Source organism: Cololabis saira, chromosome 6 (assembly GCF_033807715.1).
Source record: "Cololabis saira isolate AMF1-May2022 chromosome 6, fColSai1.1, whole genome shotgun sequence".
Classification (NCBI taxonomy): Eukaryota; Metazoa; Chordata; class Actinopteri; order Beloniformes; family Belonidae; genus Cololabis; species Cololabis saira.
This window is the reverse complement of record NC_084592.1, coordinates 2,293,796-2,321,202: the sequence shown is the minus strand read 5'-3', so window position 1 is coordinate 2,321,202 and position 27,407 is coordinate 2,293,796. Positions and strand designations below refer to the sequence as shown.

Here is a 27,407-nt window from a genome sequence, read left to right as displayed (position 1 = left end):
ACTTTATTTGATTTAGGCTTTCTGCTCTTCAGAGGCATTTTATCAAAGACATTTCTGTGTTTTGGAAGTCTGATACTTAGCGAAGGAACGCAAATGAGGGAGATAAAAAGGTTGTTGAGGTCCCTGAAGCCGAGACGTGTCCACGAGGGCGGACGAGCATCAGTCTACGTCGCTGTTAGGAGGAAAAAGTGGCCACACTTTTACTTTAATTAGTGCTTGCACAAACGATACACATAAAACAAGACAAAAACACTTTCATGTGCTGAACAAGGGTCGAAAAACACGGTACTCTGCCTTTAGTTTAAACGCTTTTCTTTTATCATTTGATCCGTTTTTTTGTAATCATGTAAAATATTAATAAAATAATAATGGGGTGGCGAAGAGAGAAAAACAAAACAATTAAAAGTAGGTTTAACAAAAAAAAAACCAAAAACATCAAAATAAATGAATAAAAACAGTTCTCAGCCTCTTTGGACTGCTGGAAAATGTTTTAATGGGTTAATGCAGGTTTTCTTGCAGACAGCTTCATCTTTTTTTTTTTTAACTTACAAAGTTTCAACATCTAAACTTGACGCTGTACGAGTAACATCATGTAAAAATGTTGCTACTCTTAATTTACAAAATCCTCTACGTGTCTGTCACACCACATTACATACGAGACACACGGAATAAACATGACCCATCCATTCGAACACAGAAGAACGTCGCCGGGAGGAGGATGGATGCTCAGCATCCTACAGCTATCCAAGCATCGCAGAGGAAACTTTTGTACAAACTCAATTCATGTAATTCTGCCAAAACAAATGTCATAATTGCAGAAAATACAGTTTAAAAGACAAAATTGGTACCTGGACACTTTTCTTTAGACAATAATGACCATGCATTAGTCTCCCCAGTTTGAGTTAACCACAATATGCTGAGAATATACTGTATATTTGCAAACTGGCAATACTAAAAGAAACAAATTTTAAAATTTAAATCTCCAACGGTTCAGAGATATATTATCTAGAATATTAAATCCTATTAAATTAAATATGTAATTTAATAGGAGACTGAGTACATACTTCCATATACTTGAAACGTTTTAACATATTTGGGCCAAAGTATAAACACTTGTGTTTTACATGGATTGACATTGGTCTTTTCATCAGATTACGGTTTTTCCCCACACGAGTATGAAATAGAACAGACTTTCTTGTACATTGGTCTTCTAGAGATGGTTTTAACTGTCATTTACATAGAAATGGTGCCATCAATATGGGGCATACACATCTTTTAAAAAGTGTAAAGAACTGACCTTGCACTGAGTGTGTTCATGCTTTTTAATGTCTAGTCACAAAATGGGCTAAACATTACAAATATATAATATTTCCCATTTTAGTTAAACCTTTGTTACGTTCCTATAGAACTCCATATCAAAATGACTATACACGGGAACTAGTGCAACCTGGAGGAGGCCCGGTCTGGGTGACAGGCAGGCACAGAGTAAAAGAGACGAGTACTCTAGAGCACATCCAGAGCAATGGCAGACGTATTAAGGCCATTTTGAAAATTACAGGAAAAGAAGAAATAAAATAAAATTAAAATTAAAAGAAAAAAAAAAACAAAACAACTGTAGCAGAGAACTTGGCTTGCTACCCGGGCTGAGACAGCAAAGCAAGCAACACCAATTGAATTAATTTATTTCCAACTCCATTGATGTCAGCCTTCCTTCCACATGCAAGCCTCCCATCTCCGTCCTCTGTGGCCAGTAAAGCTCCGCTCTGCTCCGCCTCGTTCAAGTGTGTGGAGTTTTGGTGGGGGTGGGAGCGGCGCCTGAACTTGTCCTTCCTTTGTAAACCCATGCTTGACACGTCAAGTAAAGTCCTGGGGCAACGCGGGGCAGTCAGGACTGTTTTAGACGCTTGCGGGGCAGGCCGAAGGGCGGGCACTGGGCCGAGGCCAGCGCGCGGAACGCCTCGGCCACCAAGTGCGGGTGCGACTGGATCATCGACTTCCAGCCCGCGGTCTCCATTATGTCTGTGGCGTGACTGGGAGGAAACAACAAATGGAGTTACGGCTCAGACGGGATCAGCTGCACATTAAAAATCAATAAACACAAATGAGATTGTAATGACAAGGAAAGTTTGATTTTGTGTTTAAGGATAAACTTGAAAAGGGCCATTAGTACATTAGTCACGGGAGAAAAAAAAGCTCAATGTCTTGTAACGCTGCACTTACGAAGGAGTATCAGGGCCAAACTAAGACAAAAAAACTATTGGAAATTACGAGAATAAAGTCGTAATATTATGAGAATGAAGTCGTAATATTACGACTCTATTCTCGTAATATTACGACTCTATTCTCGTAATATTACGACTCTATTCTCGTAATATTACGACTCTATTCTCGTAATATTACGACTTTATTCTCGTAATATTACGACTCTATTCTCGTAATATTACGACTTTATTCTCGTAATATTACGACTTTATTCTCGTAATATTACGACTTTATTCTCGTAATATTACGACTTTATTCTCATAATATTACGACTCTATTCTCGTAATATTACGACTTTATTTTCGTAATATTACGACTCTATTTTCGTAATATTACGACTCTATTCTCGTAATATTACGACTTTATTTTCGTAATATTACGACTCTATTTTCGTAATATTACGACTTTATTCTCGTAATATTACGACTTTATTCTCATAATATTACGACTCTATTCTCGTAATATTACGACTTTATTTTCGTAATATTACGACTCTATTCTCGTAATATTACGACTTTATTTTCGTAATATTACGACTCTATTCTCGTAATATTACGACTTTATTTTCGTAATATTACGACTTTATTCTCGTAATATTACGACTCTATTCTCGTAATATTACGACTCTATTCTCGTATTATTACGACTTTTTTCTCGTAATATTACGACTCTATTCTCGTAATATTACGACTCTATTCTCGTAATATTACGACTTTATTCTCATATTACGACTTCATTCTCATAATATTACGACTTTATTCTCATATTATTACGACTTCATTCTCATAATATTACGACTTTATTCTCATATTATTACGACTTTTTTCTCGTAATATTACGACTCTATTCTCATATTACGACTTCATTCTCATAATATTACGACTTTATTCTCATATTATTACGACTTTTTTCTCGTATTATTACGACTTTATTCTCATATTATTACGACTTTATTCTCTTAATATTACGACTCTATTCTCGTAATATTACGACTCTATTCTCGTAATATTACGACTCTATTCTCATATTATTACGACTTTATTCTCATATTATTACGACTTTATTCTCATATTATTACGACTTTATTCTCTTAATATTACGACTCTATTCTCGTAATATTACGACTCTATTCTCATATTATTACGACTCTATTCTCATATTATTACGACTTTATTCTCATATTATTACGACTTTACTCTCATATTATTACGACTTTATTCTCATATTACGACTTCATTCTCATAATATTACGACTTTATTCTCATATTATTACGACTTTATTCTCATATTACGACTTTATTCTCATAATATTACGACTTTACTCTCATATTATTACGACTTTATTCTCATATTATTACGACTTTTTTCTCGTAATATTACGACTTTATTCTCATATTATTACGACTTTATTCTCATATTATTACGACTTTATTCTCATATTATTACGACTTTTTTCTCGTAATATTACGACTTTATTCTCATATTATTACGACTTTATTCTCATATTATTACGACTTTATTCTCTTAATATTACGACTCTATTCTCGTAATATTACGACTCTATTCTCATATTATTACGACTCTATTCTCATATTATTACGACTTTATTCTCATATTACGACTTCATTCTCATAATATTACGACTTTATTCTCATATTACGACTTCATTCTCATAATATTACGACTTTATTCTCATATTATTACGACTTTATTCTCATATTACGACTTTATTCTCATAATATTACGACTTTATTCTCGTAATATTATGACTTTATTCTGGCAACATTATGACTGTTATATTTGTCTTGTCTTACTTTGGCCCTAATACTGGTCGTACTGCACTACATCATCTGACAGAAAAACTTGCTTTAGCAACCCCCTCTCTTCCTTTGGAATGGGAGCGATATTGAATTTCTGCGGTTTATCCAGGTACGAGTCAATTAATAACGTGGATACACAGATATGTGGCTTCAAACTAAAATGGCAAACGGCACTTTGTCTGCCGGGGCTAAAACAATGAATTCTAATGCATCTGGTTGGGGGACGAGATAAGAGCGTGGTATTAATCTTGTGTCACATATCTCAGCTAATTACATACTTGCTATTCCAGTTCTTTCCATCTTTACAGCCCAGCTGTCTCAGGACACTGCACCTATAGCGAGGAGATAAAAAGGTAAGCATTCAGGGCTGGTAAACAGAAATGGCAGCAGGAATTTATCACTGGAGGTTTTTTTTTTCCCCCTTTTCTTTTTTGTGCAATACTTGCCTGTTGATAAAATCTATGGCTTGTGCTTTGAGCTGCTCGGCGCTGTGCAGGTCGGCCAGGATGAGGGTGTCGGCCACATTCTCTACTGAAAGGCTGTTGCACAAGGCCTCTTCACACATGACCTTTAAACGCTCCAGAGCGTACTGGTGGGGGGGGGGGGGGGGGGACAGATGCAGTAGTTACAGAAATATCACTGCTTTACATCGTGTCTATCAGTCATTCCTATTATTCCTACTATTGTATTTCCTGTATTGCATTGTTTTGTTTTTATTCTGTAAGGTGACCTTGGGTGACGTGAAAGGCGCCGCTAAATAAAATGAATTATTATTATTATTATTATTCCATCAGTGCAGGAACTACTAGTTACTAAATATTTACTTATCACATAACAATTAGTGGTACTACCAGAACTGGAGTTGAGGGGGGATGAGGGGGGATGAGGGGGGATGAGGGGGGATGAGGGGGGATGAGGGGGGATGAGGGGGGGATGAGGGGGGATGAGGGGGGATGGCATCCTCCCCTGAAATAAAAACGGTCCAAATCATCCCCCCTGAAATAAAAACGGTCCAAATCATCCGCCCTCAAATAAAAACGGTCCAAATCATCCCCCCTGAAATAAAAACGGTCCAAATCATCCGCCCTCAAATAAAAATGGTCCAAATCATCCCCCCCTGAAATAAAAACGGTCCAAATCATCCCCCCTCAAATAAAAACGGTCCAAATCATCCCCCCCTGAAATAAAAACGGTCCAAATCATCCCCCCCTGAAATAAAAACGGTCCAAATCATCCCCCCCTGAAATAAAAACGGTCCAAATCATCCCCCCCTGAAATAAAAACGGTCCAAATCATCCCCCCCTCAAATAAAAACAGTCCAAATCATCCCCCCCTGAAATAAAAACAGTCCAAATCATCCCCCCTGAAATAAAAACGGTCCAAATCATCCTCCCCTCAAATAAAAACGGTCCAAATCATCCCCCCCTGAAATAAAAACAGTCCAAATCATCCCCCCTGAAATAAAAACAGTCCAAATCATCCCCCCCCGAAATAAAAACGGTCCAAATCATCCCCCCCTGAAATAAAAACGGTCCAAATCACCCCCCCCTGAAATAAAAACGGTCCAAATCACCCCCCCCTGAAATAAAAACGGTCCAAATCACCCCCCCCTGAAATAAAAACGGTCCAAATCACCCCCCCCTGAAATAAAAACGGTCCAAATCATCCCCCCCTGAAATAAAAACGGTCCAAATCACCCCCCCCTGAAATAAAAACGGTCCAAATCATCCCCCCCTGAAATAAAAACGGTCCAAATCATCCCCCCCTGAAATAAAAACGGTCCAAATCATCCCCCCCTCAAATAAAAACGGTCCAAATCATCCCCCCCTGAAATAAAAACGGTCCAAATCATCCCCCCTGAAATAAAAACGGTCCAAATCATCCCCCCTGAAATAAAAACGGTCCAAATCATCCCCCCCTGAAATAAAAACGGTCCAAATCATCCCCCCCTGAAATAAAAACGGTCCAAATCATCCCCCCCTGAAATAAAAACGGTCCAAATCATCCCCCCCTCAAATAAAAACAGTCCAAATCATCCCCCCCTGAAATAAAAACAGTCCAAATCATCCCCCCTGAAATAAAAACGGTCCAAATCATCCCCCCTGAAATAAAAACGGTCCAAATCATCCGCCCTCAAATAAAAACGGTCCAAATCATCCCCCCTGAAATAAAAACGGTCCAAATCATCCGCCCTCAAATAAAAATGGTCCAAATCATCCCCCCCTGAAATAAAAACGGTCCAAATCATCCCCCCTCAAATAAAAACGGTCCAAATCATCCCCCCCTGAAATAAAAACGGTCCAAATCATCCCCCCCTGAAATAAAAACGGTCCAAATCATCCCCCCCTGAAATAAAAACGGTCCAAATCATCCCCCCCTGAAATAAAAACGGTCCAAATCATCCCCCCCTCAAATAAAAACAGTCCAAATCATCCCCCCCTGAAATAAAAACAGTCCAAATCATCCCCCCTGAAATAAAAACGGTCCAAATCATCCTCCCCTCAAATAAAAACGGTCCAAATCATCCCCCCCTGAAATAAAAACAGTCCAAATCATCCCCCCTGAAATAAAAACAGTCCAAATCATCCCCCCCCGAAATAAAAACGGTCCAAATCATCCCCCCCTGAAATAAAAACGGTCCAAATCACCCCCCCCTGAAATAAAAACGGTCCAAATCACCCCCCCCTGAAATAAAAACGGTCCAAATCACCCCCCCCTGAAATAAAAACGGTCCAAATCACCCCCCCCTGAAATAAAAACGGTCCAAATCATCCCCCCCTGAAATAAAAACGGTCCAAATCACCCCCCCCTGAAATAAAAACGGTCCAAATCATCCCCCCCTGAAATAAAAACGGTCCAAATCATCCCCCCCTGAAATAAAAACGGTCCAAATCATCCCCCCCTCAAATAAAAACGGTCCAAATCATCCCCCCCTGAAATAAAAACGGTCCAAATCATCCCCCCTGAAATAAAAACGGTCCAAATCATCCCCCCTGAAATAAAAACGGTCCAAATCATCCCCCCCTGAAATAAAAACGGTCCAAATCATCCCCCCCTGAAATAAAAACGGTCCAAATCATCCCCCCCTGAAATAAAAACGGTCCAAATCATCCCCCCCTCAAATAAAAACAGTCCAAATCATCCCCCCCTGAAATAAAAACAGTCCAAATCATCCCCCCTGAAATAAAAACGGTCCAAATCATCCTCCCCTCAAATAAAAACGGTCCAAATCATCCCCCCCTGAAATAAAAACAGTCCAAATCATCCCCCCTGAAATAAAAACAGTCCAAATCATCCCCCCCCGAAATAAAAACGGTCCAAATCATCCCCCCCTGAAATAAAAACGGTCCAAATCACCCCCCCCTGAAATAAAAACGGTCCAAATCACCCCCCCCTGAAATAAAAACGGTCCAAATCACCCCCCCCTGAAATAAAAACGGTCCAAATCACCCCCCCCTGAAATAAAAACGGTCCAAATCATCCCCCCCTGAAATAAAAACGGTCCAAATCACCCCCCCCTGAAATAAAAACGGTCCAAATCATCCCCCCCTGAAATAAAAACGGTCCAAATCATCCCCCCCTGAAATAAAAACGGTCCAAATCATCCCCCCCTCAAATAAAAACGGTCCAAATCATCCCCCCCTGAAATAAAAACGGTCCAAATCATCCCCCCTGAAATAAAAACGGTCCAAATCATCCCCCCTGAAATAAAAACGGTCCAAATCATCCCCCCTGAAATAAAAACGGTCCAAATCATCCCCCCCTGAAATAAAAACAGTCCAAATCATCCCCCCTGAAATAAAAACGGTCCAAATCATCCCCCCCTGAAATAAAAACGGTCCAAATCATCCCCCCTGAAATAAAAACGGTCCAAATCATCCCCCCTGAAATAAAAACAGTCCAAATCATCCCCCCTGAAATAAAAACGGTCCAAATCATCCCCCCTGAAATAAAAACGGTCCAAATCATCCCCCCCTGAAATAAAAACGGTCCAAATCATCCCCCCTGAAATAAAAACGGTCCAAATCATCCCCCCTGAAATAAAAACAGTCCAAATCATCCCCCCTGAAATAAAAACGGTCCAAATCATCCCCCCTGAAATAAAAACGGTCCAAATCATCCCCCCCTGAAATAAAAACAGTCCAAATCATCCCCCCCTGAAATAAAAACAGTCCAAATCATCCCCCCTGAAATAAAAACGGTCCAAATCATCCCCCTGTAAAACTGCCATCCCTCCTTTCCATCCCTTATGTCATTTCATCAATGAATGTGCTTTTACTGCTATTTCAACATTTAGAGTCATTACCAGAAAAATAACACCAGAAAAATAACTTATTTCACAATTTTCACCTGCTCCAAGTAGATTTTCACTTGAAATAAGTAGAAAAATCTGCCAGTGGGACAAGATTTATCTTCTTATTACAAGCAAAAAAAATGTTGTTCCACTTTTTTTCCAGTCATATTTTCCTCATTCAAGGTTGTTAAAAAAATACTGCTATAATATCGTATCGTTATCGTGACCTCGATATGGTGTATCGTACCGTATCGTGAGATTAGTGTATCGTTACACCCCTACGACAAAACTATTTACTTGTTTACAATTTACCCAGTGTCAAATATTGAAAATACATATACATATTAAAATAGTGACGTATCCAGCAATGTTTCTGCGGTTCCGGCCTGTGGCCCGGCCTGTGGCCCGGCCCGTGGCCCGGCCCGTGGCCCGGCCCGTGGCCCGGCCCGTGGCCCGGCCCGTGGCCCGGCCCGTGGCCCGGCCCGTGGCCCGGCCCGTGGCCCGGCCCGTGGCCCGGCCCGTGGCCCGGCCCGTGGCCCGGCCTGTTGGAACAGCTCCTTGAAAAAGGTCTGAGCCAAACGTTGGCCCAGTAAACACGAGTACGGGGAGAAGAAGGTGTGTGTGGGGAGTTTTCTGTTTAAAAGGGCTTGTAACAGCTAAAATAAATAAAAGATGACAACTTCTCAAATCTCTGTTATTTCTTGCGGCTCCCGACAATATTTTTTGTAGAAGTGGGGGCAAAATGGCTCCTTTGATAATAAAAGGTTAGTTCGGAATTAATTATTCAGAATTAAACTATTTTCCTTTGAGTTTACATGGAAATAGTAATTCTGAATTGAGGTTTACATGGAAAACACGTTTGATGGTCTTTCTCCAATTCCTCTCCAGGTCTGGGGGTTGGGAAGGTTCTGATTGGATAGGGGGGGGACCGGAAGTTAAACTACCGGAAGAAAAACTAACTTAGCCGCTACAACTTTGAAAAGCTCAACATTTGTATGTTTCCTGTTTCCATCTGTTCTTTTAATGATTTCTATTTATTAAATAAATGGTCTCTGCTCTTGACCAGCGTTTACTGCTGCTGCATCTTGAAACTTTGTTTGGAAAACCAGCCCAGTGGAATATAAGATCATGGAGACAGACGGGGGAGGGAACGAGCAGAAAGAAAGACCAGAATTAATTTAAAGAGGAATGAGTGTAAACATGATCTGGAATTATTCTATTAGGATTTAAAATTGGAATAAACCAGACACTTACTTCTGGAATTAAGTTTAATTCAGAATGGCCATTTTCATTCAGATTTAGGTGTTTACATGGTCATTTAACATAAAGGCACTGACAGAGGTAGATGTCTGACCCTCCGTTGGCGTCACTGAACTCCGTAGTTAGTTACCTTATCTGCAGCTGCCAGCAAATTGTCGGCCATCTTCTCCAGGTTTGGAGCCTTCCCTGTATAAATGAAGCCCATCATTTCCCTAAACACATCTGGATCCACATCACTGATGTCTACACGATTCTGCAGAGAACACAAGAAAACACGCTGATTACTTTCACATTAATAATAAAGCCAACAACATGTCATCAAATATTAAAAGCATTCCAAGCAGCATTATGCAAAAGTAGAGTTTGGCATATTCTTATAACCAGTACTGGAGTTGTAAAAGAAATCAGGGGGGTGGTGGATTTGATCATATGGGGACAGATAATTTGTGCTGATTACAAATAATATAATATATTACAAATAATAGCAGTGACCAAAACAGCTGCAGAAATACTGCAGGAATGACATAGCAGCAGTTAAATGCAGCCTTCTGTAAGCTTTAAATATCCACTGGGCTTACATCAAATACATCAAAACACAACAATAAAAAACACTTTTCTGAACTTATCAATATGACTCTGTCCTTCACAGGATAAGTAACATGGATCACTGCAAAAACTCACAATCTTAACAAGAATATTTGTCTTATTTCTAGTTAAAATGTCTCATTTTAGTAAAAAAATCTCATTACACTTAAAACAAGACTCATCACTGGAAAAAACAACAATTTTCACCTGTTTCAAGTCAATTTTCACTTGAAATAAGTAGGAAAATCTGCCAGTGGAACAAGATTTTTTTGCTTGTAATGAGAAGATAAATCTTGTCCCACAGGCAGATTTTTCTACTTATTTCAAGTGAAAATTTACTTGAAACAGGTGAAAATTGTCAAATAAGTTATTTTTCTGGTGTTATTTTTCTGGTGATGACTCTAAATGTTGAAATAGCAGTAAAACCACATTCATTGATGAAATGACATAAGGGATGGAAAGGAGGGATGGCAGTTTTACAGGGGGGATGATTTCAGAAATCAGCACCAGCGACTCTTACCTTTTTACTTTCTTCCATTTCATGTTCAAACATTGCATTGAACACCGGTGATCTTGCTGTGAAAACAAAAGAAATTCACATTTACTAAAGCAACATCATGTTCCGAGTGCCACTGCAGATGCGTGTCCTTGTTGTAAGTTGTCAAGCGTCTGAGGGTTGGGGATGTTTTACCTGCGAGGATGGATTTGTGGGCCTTGAACTCCTTCCCTCCCACGTAGAGGCTGCAGTCCGTGAAGCGTGAACACTCCCACAGGTTCCCTAGGTCGTCCGACAGCTGACACTCCGGCACCTTCAGCATGTTCATGTTGGACTGGCCCGAGATGTTGATGGAGTCCTGGACAACGCTCACCTGGACGGGTCACACACAGGTCAACACCACACCTCCCACCGCCCAGTTCAACCACTCCTTCTAAAGGCTTCTGTCCAGACTAGGGAGGCTACGACTTCACAGAAACAAGTCTATGACAAACCCAATTGATAGTTATTATTCATAAACTCACAGATTTAGTGGACCTTAAAACAGTGCAGTTTATGTTTAAAATCAACAATAAAACACTTCCTGACAGCATTCAGAAGCTCTTCCAGAGCACAGTTACAAATATGAAGAGGAACAGTTATGTTCAGGAAAACAAAGAACCAACGTTAACCAACGATGATCTCAGTGACAGTTAATCTGTGAACAGCTGAGATACAGAAATGAAAATGTGGAGCACGTTATTACAATTCAAAAGCTCCTAGAAATACTAAATGATTAATACATATAAAACAGAGGTAGAATACACATAGGCATGTACCTATGGACATGTGTGTGTGTATGTATACATATATATATGTGTATACAGTATGCGTGTGTGTATGTATATATATATATATGTGTAGGCACGCCCGCCGATAGGGGGGGACAAACGGGTCTGCTGTCCCGGGCCCAGGTAGGGGGGGGGGCCCCAATTATTTTTTTATTTATTTTTTTTTTAAATTCTCATTAAATTATGGAATCATTTTTCAAAATGTTTCAATGTTTCATTTGTGGAAAAAATATGTAGTATTTGAGTTACATAAAAACTTGTTATTTGTTTTCTTCCTAATTGTCCTTGTGGTCAAAAACCCCCAACACAAAAATGGTTTGGCCGCTGATCAAAATTTGACGTTATCATTTAATTCAACCATTAGAATGGTCAAAATGTCCGGTCAGCACAAGTCCGGTGCTCAGAAAAGAAGAGAAAAGAGAAGAAGAGAAGAAGAAAATAGAGGCTTCAGAGATTCTCTACACAAATATTTTAAAAAGGTGGTGACGGTGAAGCTGGAATAATAAAGTGAGTGTAGAGCAAGGTAAGAAACAGTTACAACGTTTACCAAACTTGTAACTTAACCTAACTGGCTAGCTCTAATGTAAACGTCCATTAGCTTGTATAAAAACCTGAAGAGCAGAGGGAGAGGAGAGGAAGAAGGAGAGATCCGGGCGCAGGGGGGCCCGTCTTAGATTATTTTGTCCGGGGCCCCGGCAAGACTGTCAGCTGGCCTGTGTGTAGGTATGTATGTACGTACTATTGCTTATATAAATACTCTATGGAATGATATCTATTAATGACATTGCACTAGTTTATAAAAGCCAATTTTTTTCTTGTGAAAAAGGTTAGGCGTCATAAGCTCAGGCTTCAGTCTACACCTTTGGTCCTTGGTTTTTAGTCAAATTGTATTTATAAAAAAAAGAAGAAAAAAATGTAATATATAGATATACCAAAAATTATATATATTTTTGGTATAACACTGATGACTTACGCCTGTACTTTGGGTTATTTGTGTCGTGGAAATTGATAAGGACCAATAAACTGACCTAAAAAAAAAAATAAATAAATAGGAAAGTTAGAACGTAACTGATTCAACAGTTTCCCTAAAACTGAGGAATCTTTCTGGACCTGCAATCTGGAAATTCAGATAACTGCATTTATGTATGTATATAAAAAAAGAGAATGCACTGACGCACCATGTAACATTTTTAGTGACATGTACTATTCTTTAATTCCTAAAGTAAACCATTTACTTTAGTGTGGATATAAGAATGTAGGAAGTGTTTCTCTTTTTAAGTCATTTGAAGCAAATATTGTGGCACCATAAAAATCATGGCACAATTTAGAACAGACTGAAGTAAACTGGTCATGTGAGGAACTAAGAGACCACGGCTAATACATACATATGTATGTATGTACACACGTACACACACACACGTACACACACACACGTACACACACACACGTACACACACACACACACACACACACACACACACACACACACACACACACACACACACACACACACACACACACACACACACACACACACACACACACACACACACACACACACACACACACACACACACACACACACACACACACACACACACACACACACACACACATATGTTGCACTACAGCAGGAATCTAATTCTGATGCCTTCATTTAACATTTATTGTCAAACTTAGTTTTATGCTACATTCCTGATATACAGGAAACTGGTAGGAAAACCCACAGGCAACAAATACCGTATTTTCTGGACTATAAGCCGCTACTTTTTTCATAGGTTTTCAACCGTGCAGCTTATACAAAGGTGCAGCTATTCTGTGGATTTTTCTTCCACCACTCGGGGCGCTCTAACCGGAATTAGAATCAAAACTAAGACAAAATAAAAGCAAAGAAGAATACGCTACTTCTTCTTTAGCAGATAGAAGTAGGTAGAAGCAGATTTCAAACAGATAAATAGATAAATACCGGTTATTTCTTGGTTCTGTCCTGTTAATCAGCAAAGTTGCTGCCGTGTTAAAAGACACTGTTAGGAAAGGATCTATTTAGCTACAAACATGTACATCATTTACAGTTCTAAATCCTTCTGTACATAAACCGTATTTTCCGCACTATAAGGCGCACCTAAAAGCCTTTAATTTTCTCAAAAACCGGCAGTGCGCCTTATATATGATCATTACGGTAATTTCTGTTACTGTAGCCAGGGGGATTGTGGGTAATGTAGTTGGTGTCGCCGAAGTAATGGCGCTAAAAACGTCAGGAGTTAGAGACAACAGCAGCGACACTGACTCGCATAATGGAGACTGACGAGACTGTTAATAAAGTTTGATATACGGTAATAATAATAATAATAATAATAATAATAATGAATTTAACTTGTAACGCACTTTCCATTCAATGAATCTCAAAGTGCTACACTTAGACCATTATTCATTCATACACATTCTCTCTGGTGGTGGTAGCTACGTTTGTAGCCACAGCTGCCCTGGGGCAGACTGACAGAAGCGTGGCTGCCATTCCGCGCCAAATGGCCCCTCCGACCAACACCAACATTCAAACACATTCACACGGGGCAAGCTGGGTAAGGTGTCTTGCCCAAGGACACTACGACAGCAACTGGGACAGAGCGGGATTCGAACCGCCGACCTTCTGATCATTGGACGACCCGCTCTACCACCTGAGCTACTGCCGCCCCGGGACTTTTCTTCTTGTTTTTTTTTTTGCATTTGCTGTAGCGCAGCTCCATCAGGTAGATACGCAACTCAACCCCAGACACTATAGTCAGTATTTTAGCATTTATTTAGTGCGCCTTATAATGGGGTGCGCCTTATATATGGAATTTTTTTTAATACGTCATTCATTAAAGGTGCACCTTATAGTGCGGAAAATACGGTAGTAAATATCTAATCTAACAACATAAATATCTGCGGCTTGCATATCTTTTTTCTTTCTTTTTTAAATAGAGCAGATGTTGTATATCTTTTTTTATATATTTTTTTTTTTAAATAGAGCGGATGCAGCGTATATGCAGGTGCGGCTTATAGTCCAGAAAATACGGAAATTTAAATGAGCCAAATTCCAGTTTGTTTTATTTCCGGTCGACAGATCAGTCATTCAAATAAATGAGGACAGCGTGGCTTTGCGATGTGGGACTGAAAACAAACGGTAACCAAACGTGAAGAATAACAAGAAATCAAACACTGACCTCACAGAACAGGGTGAGCTTGTCGTCTGGTAAAAGGCCGTTTGCTTCATCGAGGAGGAAGTCTCTCCTAATAAACTTTTTGAAGCCCCAGTCTTTGCCTTGGACAAACCTATATGCTCTTTGGCTTTCTGTAACCAGGCGAGAAACAAAAGATGTCTTTCTTTCCACAGTGACTGTCTGCAAACTGGCTGACTGTGATGTGATGGGAACAACAGCAGACGTGAATATGACAATCGTTTCCATGGTCGTCACTTACCCATTGCTTTCGTTTCTTCTCTTTTAGCGTTCAGCAAAGAAAATTTGAACTTTGCTCGGACTTCACTTTTTGGACAGCTAACAAGTAGTAAGTACAGTGACAGATAATCTTTGCTTTCATCGTCAAGTCCCTTTGGATTAACTCGCAGACACCTGGCCGTTAAAGACACAACACTGGACGTCAGTTTACATGGTTTGGCTAAAAAGAACAATCTGCAGTGAATTTTATTTTAAGGATATTTTAAGATTTCATACTTAAAAGTAAAACACATACAGGACTGTCTAAGAAAATTAGAATATTGTGATAAAGTCCTTTATTTTCTGTAATGCAATTAAAAAAACTAAAATGTCATACATTCTGGATTCATTACAAATCAACTGAAATATTGCAAGCCTTTTATTATTTTAATATTGATGATTATGGTTTACAGTTTAAGATTAAGATTCCCAGAATATTCTAATTTTTTGAGATAGGATATTTGAGTTTTCTTAAGCTGTAAGCCATAATCAGCAATTTTAAAATAATAAAAGTTGATTTGTAATGAATCCAGAATGTATGACATTTTTGCATTACAGAAAATAAAAGGACTTTATCACAATATTCAAATTTTCTGAGACAGTCCTGTATTTTCCGAGAGCGTGTATGTTTGTTTGTGTGATAACTTGGAGGGAGGGGGTTACAATAAGAATAAACATTTACGAACCAAACTGAAAAATGTAAAGCCTTTAAAAAAAGGGGGGGTAAAAACTTTCAATACTGACCATTTCATTTTGTCATTAGGACCAGAGGAGAAGGTGGAGCTCTTCAGAACCTCTCCCATTTCTTCTCTGCAGAAACTAAAGTTGTTTATGGTCCACATGTAGGAAAACTTCACAACTTTGACCTTTAAAGAAAAGAGTGACAGCAAACATTTTTTTTTAATGCTGTGATACTTTTTAAATGTCACCAAATAGACTTAAAGCAGCACAACGTAACTTTCAGCTTTTCTGAGTTTGGCGGCATCTTTTGAACAAAAGCGGTAGTGCTTTACCAGAAAGAACACTACGTTTCCCATGAGCACCAGCGCGTACTGCCGGAAAACTCCTGTCCCGTCGCTGCATTTGTTTTGATGAGAGAAGACGGGACACTTTTCTGTTTCACCAAGTGAACAGACGGAACGCAAAAAAATAGATGTTAAACTGCTGGAAAGGAACTGGAATTTACCGATACCTTAAACAAGGAAGCCAGGGAGCGGTATATGGAGAAAATAATGATTATTAACGGTCTGGATCCATATGAAATCCCTAAAGAATGGAGCTTCTCGTCGGAGCTCCACTCTTTAGAAGGATTAACTGCCGCAGTTCTGCACAACCCATGTCTTACTACCTTGTTTAGGAGTGTTTGGCAGCTGCTTTGGTAAATGTTTGACTCGCCATGTGTTTCAATAAATTAGTATAATAGTACAACATACAGTACATGTTTTGTCTTACTCTTACTTCTCTTTTCTTTTTTTGACTGCTATATAATACTGAAGAGGCTCCGAGGCGTGAGCAATATATTTTTTTCCTCGTGAGATTATTTTTTTCCTCTGCAGCTACAAATCAAATAGTTAATATTTTTTCCTCAACAAAATTAATGGCACCGCGGAGAGCTGGCCAGCAACTGCGTTTAGCTGGAGAAGTGGGGAATAAAACCCGTTTGAATGATCCGACCCCGGTCTGTGAGTGTTTGTTTGTGGTTTAATAAACCCGTGTTTTGATCCGACGCCCGTCTGTGTGCGTGTTTGTTTGTTTACTGAGGAACGTTATGTTTGGTCGTTACAGCCGCGATCCAAGCGAGCCGACGACTCTTTTACTCTTTTAATTTGTTATCTCAGATACTTGGCCTCCGTGGTTCTGCCTCCGAGCAGGAAAGCGGTGAAAAGTTAAACCATTAGGATCTTTTCCCCACGTCTGTTATGTGGAGCTGCTGCAGCCACAACGCAGCAACGGGTTACCAGCTTCTGCGGAGCTCTGCGCTCCACGCCCCACCCATTTTCGTCTTGACTACGAATGGGGAAGGAGGGGGAAGTGACGTATGCCGTAAAGCAGTCAAAGCCGTAAAAATGTGTAGTTTTTTAGTGTGGCAGGGTTCCTACCATGCTCCTCAAAGTTACATAGTGCCAGTGAAGGAGATACAGACCCCTCAGACCATGACAGAGGTTCATTAAACCTGTTGGAAGTTGATGTACCATCACAATGACTCTGGAAATATGATATTAAAGTGGAAAAGTTACGTAGTGTCGCTTTAAAAGAAAACATAGCTTAAAGGGATTGTGACATGAAAAACACATTTTTCTTGATTTTTTGTGTTTTGTTGGGTGTCTTGACATCAATTACACCCAAAAAACAACGAACTTTTAACATTCAGTGTATTGTGTGCTTTCTGGGATTTTCCGCATAACTGTGCAAAAACGGCGCATGTGGTTTGGTGGCGGGCCGTTACGTAACGGCCCGCTAAATCACCGCCCCCTCCACCCAGCTCCCTGCCTCCTCTCCTCTCCAGCGCACCATAAAGGCTGATTTATGGTTCCGCGTTACACCGACGCAGAGCCTACGGCGTAAGGTTACGCGGCGACGCGCACCGTACGCTGAACCCTACGGCGTAGGCTCTGCGTCGATTTAACGCGGAACCATAAATGAGGCTTAACACGGAGCAGTTTAGAGCCTCTTTTGTTCTAATCACCGGAGGAAAACTGCTAAGAAGACCCGCGGCCACTGACTGGACTTAAGATAAGGGGACAGTGCTGCTTGCATGCCTTTATTTTTATGATTGTTTGCTGTGGTTCGCCCTCCTGCTTTTCCGTGCATGCTTCGCCTGTCGCTCTCCGACGCCGCTGTGAGCGTATGGCTGGAGGAGGAGGAGGTTTGGAGGAGGAGCGGAGCAATGATTGACAGGAAAGGGGGGAAAGGAAGCATTTTTCACGGCGCAAAAAATCACTGTAATAAAAAGCCAGGAAAAGAGTACTAGAGTGAAGTTTTTCTTGTTACACTCTTTTAGACACATTTGAGGGATGTTGGCCAAGACTTTTAATAGTGTTAAAAGCATGTTAAAAATGATGTCACAATACCTTTAATACTGCAAGCGTAAAACTGAGAAGAAAAAAAAATCATGGTTTTATCAAAAAAGATCCACTTTCAGGGTTAACGTTCACTTTTATATTCATTTGACACCAGACGTTTACATACAGTATATAAAAAAGGACAACACTTTTTCCCTTCACTGACATATGTCACTAAACTTTTACTATTTTTGTTTTGAACAGCATAATTACTTGTATGCTAAGGATAACAAAACAATTTATTTTTTGTTGTTACTTTCTTAAAAAGTTAGAAGTTTACATATACCGAGTTACTATGCCTTTAAACAAGCCCAGGTGGTGATGTCATGGCTTTGCAAGGTTCTGATAGGCTAATTAAAAACATCAGAATTCATTGCAGACACAAGCAATTCAATTTTATTTATAACCAGGGTTGCACATACAACGCTTTTCCACTAGTTCCTACTCAGTCTGACTCCACTCTCCTCAGTTTGGTTCTTTTCCACTAGGGGTCTAACGTGTCGAGTAGATACTTTTCTGTAACTATTCTGCCGAGGTTCTAAGCTGCTGAGTCGGCTGTATCTGACATAATCACACTACAGGCCACCGATTGGTCGGGGGGTTGGAGTCAGACGTCTGAGTCAGGAGGAGGAAATCAGAGAAAGAGACTCTGACGGATTCTTGTTCATTTTATTCAACCAGCAACGGCAGCAAAAGTCTGTTTCTGATCCAACTCTGAGGGTCAGATGTTCATAAACCTGGTGCTGAGGAGAGAATTAAAAAGGGATGTAGACGGAGATAAGGAACGACCAGATCTACCAGGAGCCACAGACCCAGCAGCACATCTATCATCTCCTCCAGGCTCTACATCTTTAGTGTTGTTGTCTTCTCCGTTTAGATACACAATCAAATACGTCACAGCAGCTTCTCCAACCTCCTACTTCTCATCTGGGTGTTGAAAACAAACGAGGGCAAGGCGAGTAGGTACTAGTATAAAGAGCGCCATATGTGCACCCCTGTTTATAAAAGCACCTTAAATTAAAAAAAAGAAATGCAGCAGGCCGAAGTGCTTTTAAGGCCCACCATAAACACACTGCTTCCTTGTGCGACACCATGGGAATATCAGAAGAAAGTCAGTCCCGATATTAGTAAGAGAATTGTGGAGCTCCACAAGTCTGCTTCACCCTTGGCTACAATTTCCAGTTGCTTGAAGGTGCCACGTTCATCTGCTCAAACACATGTATCAAAGTAGAAACAGCATGGAAATGTCCAGCCATCACACCACTCTGGAAGGAGACTGCTTCTGTGTCCCAGACATGTGAGGGCTTTGGTGCAAAGTCTGTCATTTAACCCAATAGTCATTCTGGTGTTTCAAATCCAGCGTATACAACATTCTTAGATACTTAAAACACAAAATGTAGAACTCTGGACTGAAAATGAACATATATATTACATTATTTGTCAAATATTACATTATCAGTTTTTGAAAAAAAAAAAAAAAGACCCACCTGAAAATGTAATAAATTCCCAATAATGTAATAAGGTATAACCTTATTGGTAAAAATGTTATTACAATATCAGTCAGGATATTTTATTACATTATTGGTGAAGTTATTACATTATTGGATTTTATTACACTTTCGATTGAGTTAAGTGCAAATGTTATTACATTTTCAGGCGTTATTACATTTTCAGGAAATTATGACATTATAGTGAGCTACATGGCGCCGTCAACATCAGCGCCGTCACAGAATGACTAAATGATGGAAGAACAGCAGCCGAATATCAGCCAGCCCAGTGTAGTTTGGACGGAGCCTCTAGACCCAGAAAGGGGATTGTCAACTATCCATCTGATCCTGCAAAGTGGCTCCAAACTGACGACAGGATGCGTGAGTACTTTGCACTAAACCATCCCTGTCAAAATCAAATCAATGGACACTGAACAAATCCATGCAGCCACAGAGAAGCTGAAGAAAATATATCCTCAGGATCTTGAGGACTTTACAGCCAGTTCATCTCAGTGGTAAAAGATGAAAAATCAGTCATGGCCATGTACAAGAAGCTCCTAGGCTTGAGGGATGCTTTCCCTAATGTTGACATTTGCCTTTGCATGTATCTGACATTACCGATTGCAAACTGTTCAGGAGAAAGATCATTGTCTTTGTTGAAATGAGTGAAAACATACCGGAGAGCAACAGTAACAGAAAAAAATGTAATGTCTTTGCCCTGTTGGCAATTGAAAATGGATTTACAACCTCCCTGAATTTTGAAGACATTACCTAGGACTTCGCCTCATCAAAACTCAGGAGAAAGCATGTGTAAATGTAAGTTTTCCATTTAAAAATCTAAATCTGAAGTAAAGTGAATATTAAAATCAAATGTAAAATGCATATAAATTAAATGTATAATATAGGGCTATACTTTCTACTATAATGATATTAAGTATGAGGAAAAACCAAGTATATTCAAATCTCAAACAGCTGTCTTTCCTCTTATGTATATGTTTTATTATTTCTCCACAAGATGGTGATGATCCTGTCATGGCGTGTTTCTGCTGCGATGCTGAAGAGTATGTTAAATGGTTTCCTCAGTAAGTGCTGCTGGTTTTATTTATTTATTACTATTTAGTGTTGGACAGTTTCTAAATGGTCTTGATAAATGTGAAGGGTTCATGTTTGTCTTTTGTTCCTGTACTTAATCACAGGTGTTAATATGGGCTCCAGGAAGAGGGGCAAGAATTTTTGTTCACCCAATTCCGGCTCGTTTTCCTTGGCTGTCTGAGCAGGTTAGTAAAGAAAAGTGGTTCAAACATAAGGCATGGATCAAGTTATTTAATGATTGCTTATTTTTCTACCATGTTTCTGTAATTAAATCTGCTTTTAGAATGCAGTCTAGTAAAGAACAGTGTCCAGAGAAACATCCAGACCAGTGGAGAGAACTGCTGAACAGACTTGATGCTTGTCCATGAAAATAAACATCTTTACCACTACAGCACACTATGGGCCTGATTTACTAAAGGTTTGCGTGTGTAAAAACCTGTGCAAACTTGACATCACCCGTAAACCAATGTGCAAGCTGATCTACTAACAGCGTGCAAAGAGCCTCTCAAATGAGCAAAATAGCACACGCTATTCATTTAGTACTTTTGCCCTGATGAATAATCAATATGGGCCGTACCCGCCAGAAATCCTAAATACTGGGAGGGGAAGATGCAAATATGTCCCATTTACCACACGCAATGAGATTTACCAAGCCTGAAAGTTTTTGCGGGGATTCTGATTGCGTCTGTATTTAATACGTTCGAAAGGAAGGTGCTAATCTGCCCAGCATTACGCACCGATGCTTGTTGGTGCCTGATTTGAGGACTGGGGTGGGGATGGCTCAACATGTGGTGAGGATTCTCCACATGCAAAAGGAGAAATATTTTATTTGAATGTTAAATCGAGTATTATTCAGCAAAAGGTTGCCACAGGAGGCACATTCATTTTTTAATTTGTGATAATAAATAAATCACGTGTTTTCATGGAGAAAAAAGTGTTTCTCATTGTGCGCCTATACTTGTTCTGCAGTTGTCATACCCCGGTGTTGTGCCGTATTCAGCACCCCTGCCGTGAAAAGCACCCCCTCGTCTGACAAAAATGATATTCTGATTCCGTGTCATGTTCTGTTTAGCGTCCAGTTTTGTGTTAATGATTCATGTTTAAATGCGCTCATGGATTCCACAATAGTCATACTTTCCCACAATCACAGTCACAGATAACAAAAATCGGGTGAATGGTTATTGATGTCATTAATTAATAGCCTGCTTACTGTGTTGTCTTCCATAATATTGTAAATATATATAATATAAACTCCTAAGTATGTGTTTGTGTGAGTGTGTATATATAAATATATTGAAGTGTCAGTGTGTTGTTTTTTTTCTTGGTCTACTTATCATTGAATATACGAGGGGGTGCTTTTCACGGCAGGGGTGCTGAATACGGCACAACAATTTGCCTCTTCCACTAATATCTCTAACTCCAACTCGTCAAATTTCATTTCATTTCATCACTATATCCTGCTTTCCATCCAGACTCTCCATGGCGCAAAGTTTGCGCTGCAAACCGTAAGACGCGCAACACCTCATTTAAATACTGAGGTTTGCACCTGTTATCAATTGCGCACGCAATCTTAGTTGATCACCCGCAAACCACACAACAACAGCACGTGCAAACTTTTTCAGTGCACACGCAATTTAGTACTCTTTATTTAGGATCTTAGTAAATCGGGCCCTTTGTGTTACTGCACATTTTATTGGTCTTTGTATATTTGACTTCTTATTTAACTATTCAATTTAATCAACACATTTAATTAAGATTTTCGGCAAAATGCAATAGCTTACAACATTTATCTTATTTGTTCTGTTTACATAGCAATGCTGATACCTATTGGTGATTTACTGGTACTACTGCCTTAACAATGACACTAGCAATCGATAAGATCATTTAATTAAAAAAAAAGAGTGGTGTAATAACGTATAAATAATAAAAATCAAAAAATAGTCTGTTTAATATACAACACATGACTTATTTTGGAATACAAAGAAGCAACTTGCCTATGACTATGCTATGTAAAATGTGAATTAACTTGTATTGGTAACTTTGGTAAGTTTAAGATTTCAATTCATAAATAACATCGATGAAGGGGGGCCTATAAAACACAGTCTGCCTAGTGTAGTCCATTTATTTAATCCGGCTCTGACTCTGTGCGATGTACAAAATGACTATCGTGAATATTCCAGTATACATTGTCACGCATTTGCGTTTAGACGCGGGCGTTAAATTACAGGCTTTTCTCACTCTCGTCTCGTCTCTCCTTCTCAGAGACATAAAACAAGCGCACCCTGTTAGATACGTCAGTCACGTGTGTGCATCATCAGCGCAGCTGCAGGTGTCGGTGCTGCTGTCCAGGACCGCCGGTCACTTCCACCCCGCTTTAACTTTAACTTAACTTTAACTTTCCCAAACTCGGCCTGTTAGTGTCGTGAGCTCATCCACGCGGTTGCTATGCGCGACGACTCTTTTCAAACCACACTGGGACGGTTTAGTAAAGACGGGAGGGGATCTTTTCTCCTCTCACGCCACGCTGATGCAGCTCCAACTATCCACTCAGTGCGACACGCGTCATCGCCGCCGAGCCTTTCTCTTCCAGAGCTGAGAAACGTCACCTAGTGTTGCTTAAATGTGGCCACATGAAATCAATCACCATCATCCAAACAAAGTCAAACAAGACTATATGACGTCATATTTCTAAAAGTAAGTGAAAGTGATGCAAAGTAAAGGAGGAGAGGATGAAACATTGCAGTCCCTACACCTTCAATTTGTCTGAATATAAAAGGTGCTCTAAAGGCCCTGCTGGTAAAACCAGCTCATCCTGGTAAAACCAGGTAAAACCAGGTCAAACCTGGTACAACCAGGTAAAACCGGGTCAAACCTGGTACAACCAGGTAAAACCGGGTAAAACCGGGTAAAACCAGCTCATTCTGGTAAAACCAGGTAAAACCAGATAAAAAGAGGTACAACCAGGTCAAACCAGATAAAAAGAGGTACAACCAGGTCAAACCAGCTCATCCTGGCACAACCAGGTAAAACCAGGTAAAACCAGCTCATCCTGGTAAAACCAGGTAAAACCTGGTACAACCAGGACCAGAACATGTTCTTAGCAGATGTTCTTAAGACGGGGAGTCAGAGTTGCAACGTGCACTTTCTGTTTTGAAATGACACTTTTTATGTTTGTGCCACTCCCTGCTTAGTAACTGTTTAATAAATACAGTTTTGGTAAATTTGACTTATTCCCCCTTTTTGCATGAAAGTTTAAAATGAGCATATATTAATGCAGTATGAACAAGAATGTTTTAATGTAGACATATAGAATCATCATACCGGTGTGATTGTAGCATCAAAGTGTTAATTCAAGGCTACGGCAAAATATCGAGATATATATCGTGTATCGTGACATGGCCTAAAAATATGGAGATATTAATAAAAGGTCATATTGCCCAGCCCTACTCTGCCCTACTCTGGCAGTCTGTTAAACGATAACTCCGATTTCTTGCTAAATCTATGAGTACAGTCGATGGCACAACAGCTCTTTCCTATTTTAGATGTTTTCCAGTTGCTCAAACTGAAAGTTTACGCTGCCACTGTTACTGTTGCATCTGTGACGTCATGAACGTTCCCTCTATACCAACATGGGCTGAAATGGCACTCGGCGAGGAAGAAGCCAATACTCCAAAAACATTTAAAAAAAGAGCCAGATTACAGTTTGCAAATGCACACAGGGACAGAGACCTTCATTGTTTGACACGTCCTGGTCTGATGGAACTAAAATGGAACCGTTTGAGGATAAAGGGGGAATGTTGCCAGCCGGAGAACACCGGGGAGTATGGGGGGAAGGAGCTAGTCTGCAAGTTCTGACTGAAATGGAACTGCACATATCTAAATACCGTATGTTCAGGTCTCAGCCACTGCTGTACTGGCCCTGAAACCACATGAACATCACCTGCGTTTGCTCAGATTATGCCCCCCCCGTTTCAAAAGCACATACACCGATACAAATATTGTCTACTTGTCTATTGTCTAATATTGTCTACTTAAAAAACATAAGGCAACTTTTTGCATGAGATTATTATGTAGATCATGAAAGACTAGTCTTTGTATAAACTACTTAATTTTTGTATGTAAATAATACATTTTGCAAGTACAGTCAACTTAATTGTGTTAAGTTTAATTTATTTATCAAAATTAATTTGACTTTAAAAAGAAAAAAAAATTTAAAAAGGAAAAAAGAAAGAAAATAAAAAAGAAAAAATTAAGTTGACTTTACTTGCAAATGAATTTTTTACATACTAAAAATTAAGTAGTTTATACAAAGACTAGTCTTTCTTGATCTACATAAAAATCTCATGCGAAAAAGTTGCCTTCATTTTTCTAAAGTAGATCAAGCAAGATATTTTTTACTGTGGTTTCTACTTAAACAAATAAAACATGTTTCATCTAAACGTTGGTCAATCTGCCCAATAGATTAAAACTGTTAAAGGAAAGGTAAATAGAACAAGATCATTGCTTGTTGTTTGTGTGTAAATGAAAAGATTACTGGGATTACAGAAATAATGCTTGTTAAGGAAAAAATGCACAATGTCTTGTTTTTTGAACAAATGCAGATTAAGTTCAAAACTAGATGTATTCATGTAAAGCAACAAACTTCATTTTTAATTGTTAATATCACAGATTTAAATACGTTATATTAACATGCGCTTAGATTTATTTTTTTCAGTGTTAATCACCATGGAAATATTCCCGCTGGACTCGGTAGCTCATTCGGTTTTGTCCACATGCACCGATGCCCTGTGGGGGACTGGCCAAGTTTCATATTAGTGGCACAAAAATCCACATGCTTTACGCTGTGAGATGATGATGATGACATGTACTCTACCATGGACTGATGTGTCATCTTACCTCAAGAAGAGTTTTTTGGTACAGCGCTACCATTTCTTAATCTTAAATATATTTCAATAACATTCAGCAGCTTTACATATTTCACAGCACAAACATCTGCCCCAACATCTAGGTCAGGGATGGGCAGTTCCCGTCCTTGAGGACCGCTGTCCTGCCCGCTTTACATCTTTCCCTGCTTTCACACACCCCATTCAAATGAATGGCTCATCATCACCACCTGGCCATTTGGTCAGAACAAGTGTGTTGATGACAGTCACTTGTATGAGGGTGTGTTGGAGCAGGTAAACGTGTGAAACATGCAGGACACCAGCCCTGGAGAACTGGAACGGCCCACCCCCATCCAAGTAACGCCTGAATTCTGGTTCTACGTTAAACCTACGCGGGAGTCTCTCCGTAGCTACGCCGTAGCCTGACCTGCACCAACGCAGACCGAGAGGGCTGGGATTGGTTTTCTTGGTAGCAACACAGTTCCAGTTCCGGTTCATGAAGCAGTCATGAACTTTCAGCGCTCTTTTCTACGTGTGTGTGTGATTTTGGTTGTTTTGGTTTTTTGCACAATAGTTGTCCTTATCTCTTTGTTCACTGTGACCTGAAAATCCGGAAGCTAAACAAAGTATCAACTAGTGCTCTGGGGGGGTACTGCACCGCAGAGAAATGGAGTGACGGAGAAGTCCGAACGGTTCACGACGGCATCATGGCCATGGCGTAGGCTCTGCATTGGTTTAACGCAGAACCTTAAATCAGCCTTTATGCAAACATTACCCATTCCTTTCCATTCTTTTCATTCTGTAAACCCTGGCCAGCAGTTTTGTCGGGGACACAGTACATGCTGGCAAAACAGCAGCTTGCCGGTCAAGGCCAAAACTTTGTCTTACACACAGGCAACACGGAGAAAATGGGGCAGGGTTCAGAGAGAGAACATTCACTAAGAACATATTATATTCAGCCTGAAATATGTTCATTGTAGCTACCTGCCTTCATCGTGAGAGGATGACTACTACTATTACTAGGGCTGCAACGATTCATCGACGTTGTCGACTAAAATCGATAATCAAAATTGTCGACAATGAATTCCATTGTGGACAATTGTCACCAGACGTGTTTTTCCAACGGAGTGAGGTGTCTCACTTCAATGCAATCTCTGCCAAGAGTCACACATGCACGATAGCGTCTCAGTGCAGTTGCAGGTAATAAAACTTCAAACGTTTGGGAGCATTTTAGCCTCGATACGGCAAATAAAAAGATGACTTGCAAGGTTTGCAAAGCCGACCTTGCCGGTAATGCATTTGAAGAGAAAGCCCGTCGGAGTGTTGAATGAAACGGACTCGCCTTGGTAAGATATTAAGCCCATTTTCATTTGTTAAATTAATTCGTTTCATTCGTTAACTTTGTTTATTTCATGTTATTTGAGCCACTCACAGCTACTCTCGTTGCTATAACCTAAATCATAATTGATGCTGCGCGAAAGGAGAAAAAGCTTGTGTGATGACAATGATGGATTTGCATCTAACGTTCTGTCAGGTGCCTATGAACTGTCAATCATCCATCAAGCTACACAATGGTCATGTTAACATTAAATCAGATAGATTTGTCTGGACATTTCTCTTGCGGGACGGGAGAAGACACTAAATCCATGCATCTCTATTATTGTGCGCCGTGCGGGCAGGAATTCTCAGAGTTTTGCGGATGCGGGCGGGAGCAGGATGAAGAAAACAGTCCCACTATATCAGGGCTCTAGTGCCATCGTTCTTGTGTTTATTATCATTTGCCACATAATTAAAGCAACATCACACTAAATTAAAAAAAAAAAATACTAATTATCCGATAAGTCGACTAATCGTTTCAAT

The 27,407-nt window shown here is 39.8% G+C and overlaps 1 protein-coding gene across 2 annotated transcripts in view; it reads right to left on the bottom strand.

Annotated features, from left to right (window-relative positions):
* Positions 1-469: 469 nt before the first annotated feature.
* The window catches only part of spopla (speckle type BTB/POZ protein like a), a 39,461-nt gene continuing 12,523 nt past the window's right edge, over positions 470-27,407 (bottom strand). For both annotated transcript variants that reach the window (XM_061723026.1, XM_061723025.1), the window contains exons 3-11: positions 15,768-15,889; positions 15,007-15,158; positions 14,751-14,878; positions 10,913-11,090; positions 10,742-10,797; positions 9,767-9,889; positions 4,529-4,671; positions 4,361-4,414; positions 470-2,030 (exon numbers count right to left, since the gene is read on the bottom strand). In XM_061723026.1, the coding sequence (XP_061579010.1) occupies positions 1,886-2,030; positions 4,361-4,414; positions 4,529-4,671; positions 9,767-9,889; positions 10,742-10,797; positions 10,913-11,090; positions 14,751-14,878; positions 15,007-15,158; positions 15,768-15,889 (1,101 nt within the window). In that variant the 3' untranslated portion in view covers positions 470-1,885. The remainder of the gene's footprint in view (positions 2,031-4,360; positions 4,415-4,528; positions 4,672-9,766; positions 9,890-10,741; positions 10,798-10,912; positions 11,091-14,750; positions 14,879-15,006; positions 15,159-15,767; positions 15,890-27,407) is intronic.